The 13320-nt window shown below is 39.8% G+C and overlaps 1 protein-coding gene across 7 annotated transcripts in view; it reads right to left on the reverse strand.

Annotated features, from left to right (window-relative positions):
- PPIL3 (peptidylprolyl isomerase like 3) overlaps positions 1-13320 on the reverse strand; it is a 14615-nt gene continuing 1295 nt past the window's right edge. For 4 of the 7 annotated variants that reach the window (XM_005672067.3, XM_005672069.3, XM_001925981.5 and 1 more), the window contains exons 3-7: positions 11545-11619; positions 8474-8567; positions 7791-7858; positions 3800-3918; positions 8-375 (exon numbers count right to left, since the gene is read on the reverse strand). In XM_005672067.3, the coding sequence (XP_005672124.1) occupies positions 249-375; positions 3800-3918; positions 7791-7858; positions 8474-8567; positions 11545-11619 (483 nt within the window). In that variant the 3' untranslated portion in view covers positions 8-248. Of the gene's footprint in view, positions 376-1947; positions 2006-3799; positions 3919-7790; positions 7859-8473; positions 8568-11544; positions 11620-13320 lie in introns of those variants that run through there. The other 3 variants (XM_013984381.2, XM_001925925.4, XM_021074952.1) reach the window with 2 other exon arrangements.

Genomic DNA, 13320 nt, shown 5'->3' on the forward strand with positions numbered 1-13320 from the left:
TTAAACATAGGTTTTTTTTTTTTTTAATTAAGCTTCAGGAAATACATTGGATAACTGGTATAGTAAAGAATATGTTATGAGAATAGGAGTAAAAGCTGTTTGGCTCCCCTTGGTACCACCAGCTCACATAAGATCTTAGTTGTAAACAAGCAGAGGATGATGAAACCTCTGACATAATTAAAATTGGGCAAACCATAATAGGTCTGTTCTTGCATAGTTTGCCAAGTATTTGTCCGGGTCTATTATAGCTACTGAGCAAATGGGTTGGCATGAATAGTTATGTCCTTAATGTGTACATCATTAAGAGGTCGATATGTCTTCTCATTTACTGGTAACTTCTCCAGTTCATCTAGAGTCTCCAGACCATCTATTACCCTGAAAGAAAAACAATATAATGTTTGAAAATTTCCTGAGACTGAAACAGAATATCCAAATACGTAGAGCAATTGTAGTCTCCTTAGGAGAAAATAACCAAGTCTCACAGTTCTTTGAATTCCTAGTTGAGTGTACGATAAAATACTTTGATTTTCTGTCATAAGTATGGACCAAAATTCAGAAACAAAAAATTTATTTTTATGCCTTTAGACAGCAATAGCAAAGGGCAGGAATATTTCCACCAAAGTATCTATTTGTATTCTGCGTCACTCACACAGAATAGCTACAAATGGGGCCAATATAATCCGTCATAAGGGTTTCTCTGCTTTATCTGTGGATAAAGTACATAAGGGTGACACTATTATTATTATCAGTACTTCCCTACACTGAAGGTCCTAAGGTAAACTTTTTTGGTTTTTGTCTTTTTAGGGCCCTACCCACGGCATATGGAGATTCTTAGGCTAGGGGTCTAATTGGGGCTTATAGCTGCCGGCCTACACCACAGCCACAGCAATGCTGGATCCTTAACCCACTGAGCGAGGCCAAGGATCCTCATGGATGCTAGTCAGATTCCTTTCTGCTGAGCCATGATGGAACTCCCTGAACTTTCTTGTTTAAATATGGTGTTTTTATGTTTTGCTTCTGGACAACAAGAAAAGGCAATAATAGAACAGGAGAAGAGGGAACAGTTCTCTGAACCCTCAGATCTAGCTCGAATAAAATATTCCAATTCTTTCTTTAAAAAAAAAAAAAAAGGAGTTCCTGTCGTGGCAAAGCAGAAACAAATCCGACCTAGGAACTGTGAGGTTGCGGGTTCAATCCCTGGCCTTGCTCAGTGGGTTAAGGGTCTGGCATTGCCATGAGCTGTGGTATAGGTTGCAGACGTGGCTCAGATCCAGCATTGCTGTGGCTGTGGTGTAGGCTGGCAGCTACAGCTCAGATTAGGCCCCTAGCCTGGGAACCTCCATATGCCGTCGGTGTAGCCCTAAAATGAAAGACAGAAAAAAAAAAAAAAAAAAAAAGGAGAAGATAAGGCAGTTAGGCCCACTTCCAACAAGCCCACTTCATTTTTCCACCAAGAAAAAAAATATTGAGAGCTATCCTTCAAATATGCTCTAGAAATTTAGTCTAAAACATTTGCTAAGAAAAGGTGGCTTTTTTTTTTTTTTTTTTTTTTTTTTGGTCTTTTGTCTTTTTCAGGGCCGCATCTGCGGCATACGGAGGTTCCCAGGCTAGGGGTCAAATCAGAGCTATAGCTGCCGGCCTACACCACAGCTCACAGCAATGCCAGACCCTTAACCCACTGAGCGAGGCCAGGGATTGAACCCGCAACCCCATGGTTCCTAGTTGGATTCATTTCCGCTGCGCCAGGACGGGAACTCTGGCTTTTCAGGTCATACTTCTTAGTGCAGCTCAAATCAATTCCCAAGACTTATAGTATGTATTTAAAAAAAGGTAACAGGGAGTTACTGCCATAGTGCCATAGTGAAGTGGGTTAAGAATTTGACTGCATGGCTTGGGTTGCTGCAGAGTTGTGGGTTTGATCCCTGGCATAGTGCAGTGAGTTGCCACAGCTGCAGCTCAGACTCAATCCTTGGTCCCAGGAACTTTCATATGCCTCAGATGTGGCCTTAAAAAAAAAAAGAAGGAAAAAGGATAACAGATTTACATTTTATTTTACATTTCCATTAAAATGGTATTATAACCAAAACTTTTTGATTTTACTCTCAAATGTAGAACAATTAAGGTATTTAAATTATAAGGGTTTTTTGTTGTTGTTTTTTTGTCTTTTTTAGGGCCACACCTATGACATATGGAGGTTCCCAGGCTAGGAGTCCAAGAGGAGATGTAGCTGCCGGCCTACGCCACAGCCACAGCAACATGGGATCCAAGATATGTCTGCAACCTACACCACAGCTCTTGGCAACGCTGGATCCTTAACCCACTGAGTAAGGCCAGGAATCGAAACTGTGTCCTCATGAATGCTAGTCAGATTCAGTTCCACTGAGCCATGACAGGAACTCTTTTAAATTTTAATTTTTTTTTTTTTTTGTCTTTTTGCCATTTCTTGGGCTGCTCTCGCGGCATGTGGAGGTTCCCAGGCTAGGGGTTGAATCGAAGCTGTAGCCACCAGCCTACGCCACAGCCACAGCCAAGCCGAGTCTGCAACCTACACCACAGCTCACGGCAACGCTGGATCGTTAACCTACTGAGCAAGGGCAGGGATCAAACACGCAACTTCATGGTTCCTAGTTGGATTCGTTAACCACTGTGCCACGATGGGAACTCCCCTAAATTTTAAGTTTTAAAGGCCTTCTCACTTTCTGGGTAAGAGAAATAGAGGATAAAGGAAACAGATCTCAGGCAAAAAAGGGCATGTAGGATTGAGGTAAATTTAATTAAATATCTGAGACATGGGTACCTTTGGGAACCAGTGGAACACTATGTACCATTTTCTCAGAAAAATGTGCATGTGTATACACAAAACACAATTTCAAGGAGTTACTAGACTGAAGGTTAGGAACCCCTGTTTAAACTCTAGTTTTTGGTGTTTTTTTTTTTTTTTTTTTTTTTAACAAACTCATTAAGATAAGTCCTGGTAATTACCGATCAATAATTCTGAATGGTGAGTTAAGAGAGAAAAAAGGAAGACAGTCTGGATTGTCCATATACACACAAAAACTACTATTCTTGTTCCTTGATTATTATTAATCTATAAATTAGACATGTATATGGAATTAAAAAGAAAAGTTGTACCGTTTTTAAAAATTTTTTAATTAACCTAGCTTGGCATCCTATCTGTTAAATAAAACAAACTTTAGAACTGTGCCTTGCTTTATTGGGCATAGTAAATATTTGGTGACAGATTGGCTCTCTGTTGATTTATAAAAGCATTTGCCCGGTATAGTGCATATAATGGATATTCCGGCAGAGACTGCTAAACACCTCCCAGGATTCAATCGCCCCTTAATCTCTTTTTTGGTTGCCCCTACGGCATATGGAGTTCCCAGGTCACGGATAAGCTCCAAGCCGCTGTTGTGGCAATAATTCTGGATCCCTAACTCACTGTGCTAGGTTGGGGACTGAACCTGCATCCCAGTGCTCCCAAGATGCTGCTGATCCCACTGCACCACAGCAGGAACTCCCAGAAAGCTATTCTTAATTAAAATAGACACATTACTGTTAACTTGCATAAGGATCCTTAAAATAAAAGTATTGGCCCTTCTTTTACAAAATAAGGAAACTGAGGCTCAGAGAGGTTGTAAGTTTCCCAAGGTCTTAGGGCTGTTAGGTAGTGGACTTAAATTCCAGGTATGTTTAGCTCTCATACTCTTATTTAAATACTAGTTATGCTTTTATCACAGCCACTCACATGCATCTCTGACACTGAAATTCCAAAGAAAACCATAACCAGAATACTTACTTTCCAAATACCGTGTATTTCATGTCCAGATGTGGCTGCTTGCCATAGGTGATGAAGAACTGAGATCCATTGGTGTTTGGACCATTATTGGCCATAGATACAACACCTCTAACATTGTGCTGAAAAAGACAGACCAAAGTATTTAGCTATTTTTACATGATTATTCCAAATAGAGGACTGAAACAAGGTGTGCACTCTTTAGGTTCCAAATATTTCGAGGAATCAAGAAAATACTTAACCAGCTTCTATTAGGGCTAATCCAAATGTTCAGTTTCCGTATTATCTTTGTCTCTGAAAACTTGCATGTAAATTGTTTATACATCAAATCATATTCCCCAATCAATTTCACCTTCCCTTTGGAGAAGTGTGGCCACAAACACTTTTGGCAATACCAACGTATAACAGAAATAGTCCTTACATTTATATTAAGGAACAATATGCTGGCATGAAACGATCAGGCAGATAACAAAACCAAAATGCCCATAATCTCTTCACACATACACTGGAATCTGGCTAGTTTCTTTATCTGTAAAACAAGGGAGGTTGGACTAGTTCAGGGATTTATTCATAATTCAAACGCTCACAAAGGTCAGCAGGTAACAAACTGGTAACTGGGGAGAATGTAAACATTAGGAATGGCAGAGTCTAAAATGAACAGTGTATTTCTTGTTTCATGACATTTACCTTTTTAAACCAATGGCCATAAAGAATGCATCTGTGAGCCATCCATCCATGGACAATCAGTTTATAATCCAGGATTACCTACGGAAGGCCTCATCTAACTCTAATATTCATGACCCAATTTGTTATACAAGTTAATTTCTGTGTACTGGAATTAAAAGGACTTTACTGATAAGATTGAAGACAGACAATCATGTTACATGGAGATGCCCAAATATAAAACATAGAAGTAACCCAAAGATTACTCTATCTTTAGCTATTCATTAGGTGACATTAACAAGCTATAGAGATGTAGCTACATAGATATTAATGCTTTATTGTCTCCCTAAAAGGTGACTATCAATCAAATGCAGTATTTGATACATACATAAGAATATATGTACTACTTATAACTTAATAAAATAAGCAGCCATTAATCTACTACCAAGCTTTAAGAATTAAAATTTACCAGTGTTACACATACTTATGTGCTCCTCTCAGCTATTACCTCAGCCTCTCCAAGAGGTAACTATTATTCCAGTATCTTTACACATGCAACAATATATTGTTTCCTTTTGCTTCTTTCTGATCTTTATAAAGTAGTATCATACAATTTGTAGTCTTCTAGGAAATGCTTTCTACACTTAACATTATGTTTCTAAGATTTATACATGTATACAGAGCTGGAGTTCTGATTTCTTTCACTGTATAATATTTTACAGTGAAAATACTACAGATTGTCCAAAGATCAGTGGATATTTGGGTGTTTTTTAGATTTATGCTATTACAAATAACACTCTAGGAACAGTCTTTTTTTTTTTTTTTTTTTTTTGGTTTTTTTTTTTGTTTGTTTGTTTTTTTGGTATCTATGTTTCTTTCCATAGATACTTTCCTTTTTATTTTTATTTATTTTTTTCCACTGTACAGCATGGGGACCAAGTTATGCATACATGTATACATAATTTTTCCTCCCATTGTTGTGTTGTGATGTAGGAACACTCTTGTACGCGTTTCCTGGTGCACATGTACAAGAGTTTCTCTTGTGAATATGTGAATTTTATTTTATTTTTTTAGGGCTACACCCAAAGCACATGGAGGCTCCCAGGCTAGGTGTCAAATCAGAGCTGTAGCTGCCTGCCTATGCCACAGCCACAGCGATGTGGGATCCAAGCTGCCTGTGTGAACTACACCATAGCTCATGGCAAGGCCACATCCTTGACCCGCTGAGTTAGGCCAGGGATCAAACCTGCGTCCTTATGGATGTTAGTCAGGTTTGTTTCTACTGAGCCACCACGGGAACTCCCGAGTATGTGAATTTCAACACACATCCTCAACTCATGATAAGAAAATAGTTCCTAACCTTGGCTGCATAGGAATCATCAGGGAACTTTAAAATATAATCAAGGTCCTGATCAGTTCTACTGACTCTTTTTCTCTAGATTTAGGGAGAAAGGCCCCAATCTTAAATATATATATTCTTTGTTGTTGCTGTTGTGGGCTGCCCCATGGCATATGGAGTTCCTGGGCCAGTGTCAGATCTAAGCTACAGTCTCAAGCCAAGCCACAGTTGTGGCAACCCCTGATCCTGAACCCACTGTGCCGGGCCAGGGATTGAACCCATGTCCTATCACTCCTAAGATGCTGCCCATCCTGTTGTGCCACAGTGGGAAACCCCATTTTTTTCTTTTTTTGCCCCTAATTTTTTACAGTTTTGAAACAACCACAGGTGAAATCTGTAACAGCAATGTTTGAAAATCACTGGTGTAGGATAGCAGATTAGCATCATGGAAGTAGTCATTAATTAATACCTAAAAAATTGTTTCCAATTCAGGAAAAAAGTGACTTTTTAAACATTGCAATAAATATTTTTCAGAAGTTTTGATGAATATATTTTACTATAATGAAATATATTCATCAAATATTTAATATTAATATTGTCTTTTTTCTTTTGGCCACACCTGCAGCATGTAGAAGTTTCTGGGCCAAGGATTGAACCCAAGCCATAGCAGTGACAACACTGTCCTTAATCACTAGGCCACCAGGGCATGCCTAAATTACATATTCTTTTTTTTTTTTTTTTTGTCTTTTTGTCTTTTCTGGGGCCGCACCCGCGGCATATGGAGGTTCCCAGGCTAGGGGTCCAATCGGAGCTGCAGCCACTGGCCTACACCAGAGCCACAGCAATTTGGGGTCTGAGCCGTGTCTGCGACCTACACCACAGCTCACAGCAATACCAGATCCTTAACCCACTGAGCAAGGCCAGGGATCGAACCTGCAACCTCATGGTTCCTAGTCAGATTCATTAACCACTGAGCCGCAATGGGAACCCCCCCCCTTTTTTTTTTCAAGGCCATACCTTCAGCATATGGAAGTTCCTGGGCTAGGGGTCAAATTGGAGCTGCAGCTGCAGGCCTATGCCACAGCCACAGCCACACCAGATCCAAGCCACATCTGTGACCCGTGCCACAGCTTGTGACAACACCAGATCCCTAACTCACTGAGCAAGGCCAGGTATCAACCTGTATCCTCACTGTGTTGGGTTCTTAACCAAAAGAAACTCTCTAAATTACATATTCTAATTGAGGAGAATTGATATCTTTTTTCTAAAGTTATCATTCTATGAAGATACAAGTTCAAAAGACCACATAATAATTGTTAACTTACGTCATCTCTGGGGAATGGAACTGACTTTTGTTGGTCTGTTTTAACCTTTCTTAGGGTCACACCTGAGGCATATGGAAGTTTCCAGGCTAGGGGTCAAATCGGAGCTGTAGCTGCTGGCCTACACCACAGCCACAGCAACACTGGATCCGAGCCACATTTTAAACCTACACCACAGCTCGTGACAACGCTGAATACTTAATCCAATGAGCAAGGGCAGGGATCAAACCTGCATCCTCATGGATCCTAGTCGGATTCATCATCACCAAGCCATGACAGGAACTCCTGGAACTCATACATTTTTTTTTTTTTTAATTGGTATGGAATTACCCTTGCGGCTCGGTGGTAATGAACAAGACAAGTAATTCACATAAATTTTATAGCAAGACATTAAACCCCTTAGGTATATTACTGATTAAACATTTCAGATTGGAACCAAAGAAGAGCTCACTTAATGTCAAGATTCATGTGATGGCGAGATTCCAGTATATATTAGGCTAGAACTGCCATTTATTTTTCCTCCCTGATATCACTTCCCAAGGGTCCAAAACTACTAAAAAAAATATTTATTTACTAATGATCTCAATTTGTATTACTATAGCATATTTATCAAAGTTCCCAAATGTATACACAGCATGAAAAAATAGATTTTGAAGTATTCTGGACATACCTTAAGATATTCACTGTATTCATCCTCAAATTTCTTGCCCCAGATACTGTTACCTCCTCTTCCAGTACCTATTACAAGACAAATAAATGAAGTATATAATTAATTTTCTAAATGTAAGGCCTAGTTTAATTATAGTATAACTTTTTTTTTTTTTTTGCTTTTTAGGGCCACACCCACGGCATATGGAGATTCCCAGGCTAGGGGTGGAATCGGAGCTACAGCTGCTGGCCTACATCACATCCACAGCAACACCAGATCCAAGGAGAGTCTGTGACCTACACCACAGCTCATGGCCACACCAGATCCTTAACTCACCGAGCAAGGCCAGGGATCGAACCCACAACCTCATGGTTCCTAGTCGGATTAGTTTCTGCTGCACCATGACGGGAAGGCCCTATATGGTATAACTCTTAAGTACAAATAAAATTTGATATATACTCTGTTACTTCCCAAATTTGAACTTCACACCAAGATCATAAAAATAAAATAGCTCTATAAAACCCCAAAACTCTCCTTACCAATATTGTTCATATTTTTAGGGCTAGGTGCTAGTAGCTTTTATTTAAAAGTTTTTTGTTAAGATAAGCTATGAAAATTCCATGCACTTTTATTTTTCTAGTCTTTGTCTAGTCTCTTCTTCATACGATATACTCAATTTCCTAAATATTATTGGAATAACTTACCTGTTGGATCTCCTGTTTGAACCATGAAGCCCTTGATATTTCTGTGAAATATACAGCCATTGTAGTAATTACTGGCACAAAGAGCCAAGAAATTCTGAAGAGAATAAAAATGATTGAGAAGTGATGTACCAGATACACATTTAATATAAAGAAACAGCCGCATTTATTGAAAGTACTACAACATTTTAAAACTATATATATCTATGAGGTATTGCTTTCGATAATGTCACTTCCCTGCCTAGAACTCTCTAATAGTTTTCTTCGATTCTTGGAATAAAATACAAAATCATCAGCAGAGCTTAACAAGCCCTACATAACCTAGCCTAGGTCTACATCTCACAATGACAGTAACCCCTTCCCTGCTGCTTCCTATGTTTACCCCATCAGCCTTCTGAGAATTCATCCATAAAAGGAGGCTTTCCCACCATGAGGCCTTTGATCTGCTATTGCTATTCCTGGAATATGCTTTTTATAAGTCTTCTCATGGAGATGCCCTCATTACCGTTTTTTTTTTTTTTTTTTTTTTTTTTTGCATTTTTAAAAAAATGTAATTGTGGGGTTCCTGTCATGGCTCAGAGGTTAACAAACCCGACTAGTATCCATGAGGATGCAGGTTTGATCTCTGGCCTCATTCAGTGGGTTAAGGATCTGGCATTGCCATGAGCTGTGGTGTAGGTGGCAGATGCGGCTCAATCTGGTGTGGCTATGGCTGTGGCGTAGGCTAGCAGCTACAGCTCCAATTCGACCCCTAGCCTGGAACCTCCATATGCCATGGGTGCGGCCCCAAAAAGACAAAAATAAATAAATAAATAAATAAATAATGCAATTGTAGTTGACTTACAATGTTGTATTAGCTTCTAGTGTACAGCAAACTGAAATCAGTCATACATAAAAATATATCCATTCTTGTTTCCCACATAGGTTATTATGAACTATGGAGTAGATTTTCCTGTGCTACACAGTAGGTTGTCATTAATGAGCTATTTTATAGACTATTGTGCATATGTTATTCCCACCCTCACAATTCTTCCCTTCTCCCACTTTCATTACCTTTTGCATAAGGTTTTTTTTTTTTTTTTTTTTTTTTTTTTAGGGCTGCACTTGCCAGCATATGGAATTTCCCAGACTAGGGGTTGAATCAGAACTGCAGCTGCCGACCTACGCCACAGCCAGAGCAAAGCGGGATCCAAGTTGTGTCTGTGACCTACACCATAGCTCACTGCAATGCCAGATCCTTAACCCACTAAGCATGGCCAGGGATGGAACCTGAATCCTCATAGATCCTAGTCAGGATGGTTAACCACCGAGCCATGAAGGGAACTCTCTGCACTCAATTTTTAAAGTATCACTTTCTTGAGTAGGCTTTCCCTCACCTTCTTTTAAATACTTTCCTGGAGTTCCCACTGTGAATCAGTGGGTTAAGAACCTGACTAGTATCTGTGAGGATGTGGGTGTTGCTGTGGCTGTGGCGTAGGCTGGTGGGTACTGCCCTAATTCAACTTCCACAGTGCAGCCCTAAAAAGACAAAAAATGTATTTCCATTATTCTCTATCTCAGTACTTTATTACCTTCAAGGCACTATCACTCTCCAGAATTACTTTTTTTCTAGAATGAATTTTTACCCCCTGCCTATCTTCCCAGGTAGAATATTGGCTCCACAAGAGCAAGGACTATCTCTTGTTCATTACTGTAGTTCCAGATGCTGGGAAGATAGCCTTTCACAAATAAATTGTTGAATGAAGATATATAGAGCTGACTCTTTTTCCTTCTATCCTTGTCACTTTAACAAATGAAGTAATGTATGGAACAATTCTCTTATCTAATATCTAATGATTATTTATACTTCCTGAGGAAAATAAGCCAAAAGAAAAAGATACCAACCACTCTATGGGTAAAGTTATCCTTTTTGTTTGTTTGTTTTTTGCTTTTTAGGGTTTCACACATAGCATATGGAAGTTCCCAGGTTAGGGGTCAGATTGGAGCTGCAGCTGCCTACCTACACCACAGCCACAGCAATGCTGCATCTGAGCCACATCTGTGACCTACACTATAGCTCACGGCAATGCCCATCCTTAACCCACTGAGCAAGGCCAAGGATCAAACCTGGATCCTTATGGACAGCAGCAGGATTTGTTACCACTGAGCTACAACTATCCTATCTATCCTTTCTTTGATCCCCCTTTGACATCAGAAAAGGAAGTGGAAATTAATCCAGAAATTATGATTGCTGGTTTTTCTTGAGAATGGTTTTATAGAAAAGGTTTTTTGAATGTTGTTTAAGTTAGATGACTCAATTTCTTTTTTTCTTTTTCTTTTTTTTGTCTTTTTAGGGCCACACCCGTGGCATATGGAGGTTCCCAGGCTAGGGGTCTAATCAGAGCTGCAGTAGCCGGCCTACACCAGAGCCAGAGCCACATCAGATCTGAGCCTTGTCTGCGACCTACACCACAGCTCACAGCAACGCTGGATTCCTAACCCACTGAACAAGGCCAGGGATCAAACCCACGACCTCATGGTTCCTAGTAAGATTTATTTCTGCTGTGCCACGACGGGAACTCCCAGATGACTCAATTTCACAATGGTTATCCTTCCCGCTGTATAGCACAGGAAACTATATCCAAGCACTTGTGATGAAACATAATGGAAGATAATGTGACAGAAAGAATGTATATATATGTATAACTGGGTCGCTTTGCTGTATGGCAGAAATTGACAAAACATTGTAAATCAACTATAATAAAAACAAATTAAGAGATTTCCCACTGTGGCTCAGTGGTAACGAACCTGAACAGTATCCATGAAGACTTGGGTTCAATCCCTAGCCTCGCTCAGTGGGTTAAGGATCTGGTGTTGCTGTGGACTTTGGTGTAGGTCACCGACAAGGCTCAGATCCAGCATTGCTGTGGCTGTGGCACAGGCTGGCAGCTGCAGCTCCAATTCAACCCCTAGCCTGAGAACTTCCATATGCCACAAGTGCGGCCCTAAAAAAACAAACAAAAAAACCCCACCTAATTAATTAATTAATTTAAAAAATAGTTATCGTGTTGCATTATGTACATTATGGTACTCACTTCACAGGTTTTGGGTGTCCTCTCACAGAAGACTTCTATTTTAATATCACCGACATCGGTATGCAAAGTCACCGACTAAAAAGGAGAGAGAAATGTGAGAACAAATGAGATTTCTTCAGGTGACCTTACCCACTATCATTTCCCAAACTAGATATTAAAATGACTATGTGAATAAAAACAGAAACACTATGTCAGAGATTATCCATCTACAAAACAGTTCTGAGAGATAAGTTGTATTTCTTCAAAATTTATTTCTGCAATAGGAAAAAAATTCCAGAAGATAAATACAAATGTTAAGGTAAAATAGTATCTATGCTAAGACTTTAGGAGAACATATTGTGAAGGAAATAATTATTTCAAGTTTTAATTTTTCACCACTAAAAAACAGTTTGGGGATTTCCCTGGTGGCTAGTGGTTAGGACTGGGTTCAATCCCTGGTCTAGGACCTGAAATCCCACATCAAGCCACTGCATGCCACGGTAAAAAATAAATTAATAAAATAAAATAAAAATTTTAAATTTTGGCCTTGCCCACGGCATGAGGAAGTTCCTGGAACAGGGATCAAAACATGCCACAGCAGCAACCCAAGCCACAGCAGTGACAATGCCAGGTCCTTAACCCACTGCACCACCAGGAAACTCCCAATAAAAACAATTTTTAGGTTAGTATTACTGATTTAAATGGCAATTCACTAAGTCATTAGTATTTATTGAGAAATAGTAAGAAAACAACTTTTACAACCAGAGTTTTCCCCATTTCTCTTATGTAATTTGTGAGGGAGTTAAAGAAACAACTTCTTTCTCCACTAAAGACAACAGAAATAAAAAGCGTCAGTGTTTTCAGATCCTAAATGTGCAGAGGTAACCAGAGTACTCTTGCTTGCTTGCTTTTTGTTTGTTTAATCTGTTGTTTTGGTAGCTAGAATACTCCTTTTGTTACCCCATTCCAGAGAGGGTAGAAAAATTCTGAGGCTTCCTTTTTAATTTCTCTTCTTATAGTAGTATCTAGTAGTCAGACTATGACCAGGCTGAAGACAGAGAGCAACGGTGTGTGTGTCTGTGCATGTGTGTAGGGTGGGGGATGGTAGGGCAAATTGTTTTCCTTCTACCTCAAGCTCTAGTTGTCCACGTCGGATCAAGAGAAAAAGGATCCCAGGAGTTCCCATCGTGGCTCAGCAGAAACGAATCTGACTAGGATCCATGAGGACGCAGGTTCGATCCCTGGCCTTGCTCAGTGGATTAAGGATCTGCCAGAGTCGCTGTGAGCCATGGTGTAGGTCAAAGATGTGGCTCAGATCTCACATTGCTGTGGCTGTGGCATTGGCCAGTGGCTACAGCTCTGATTTGACCACTAGCTCGGGAACCTCCATATGCTGTGGGTGCAGCCCTAAAAAGACAAAAAAAAAAAAAAAAAAAAAGAGAGAGAGAGAGTAAAAGGATCCAATTAAAATGATCACAACTAGCTATGCTCTTCTGCTCCTGCAATACCCGCTTTCCATCTCAAATTCATTTTGTAATCAATCTTTCTCCATAAAAGGTAAATTCTGTGTGTTTTAAATGAAAAAGTAAGGATTTAAAATTTTTTTTAAAATTTTTTTTAGGGCTGTGCTGAAGGCATATGGAGGTTCCCAGACTAGGGGTTGAATTGGAGCTACAGCTGCTGGCCTACACCAAAGCCATGGCAACCTGGGATCCAAGCCAAATCTGCAACCTACACCACAGCTGACGGCAACACGGGATCCTTAACCCACTGAGCAAGGCCAGGGATCGAACCTGA

Source organism: Sus scrofa, chromosome 15 (assembly GCF_000003025.6).
Source record: "Sus scrofa isolate TJ Tabasco breed Duroc chromosome 15, Sscrofa11.1, whole genome shotgun sequence".
Classification (NCBI taxonomy): domain Eukaryota; kingdom Metazoa; phylum Chordata; class Mammalia; order Artiodactyla; family Suidae; genus Sus; species Sus scrofa.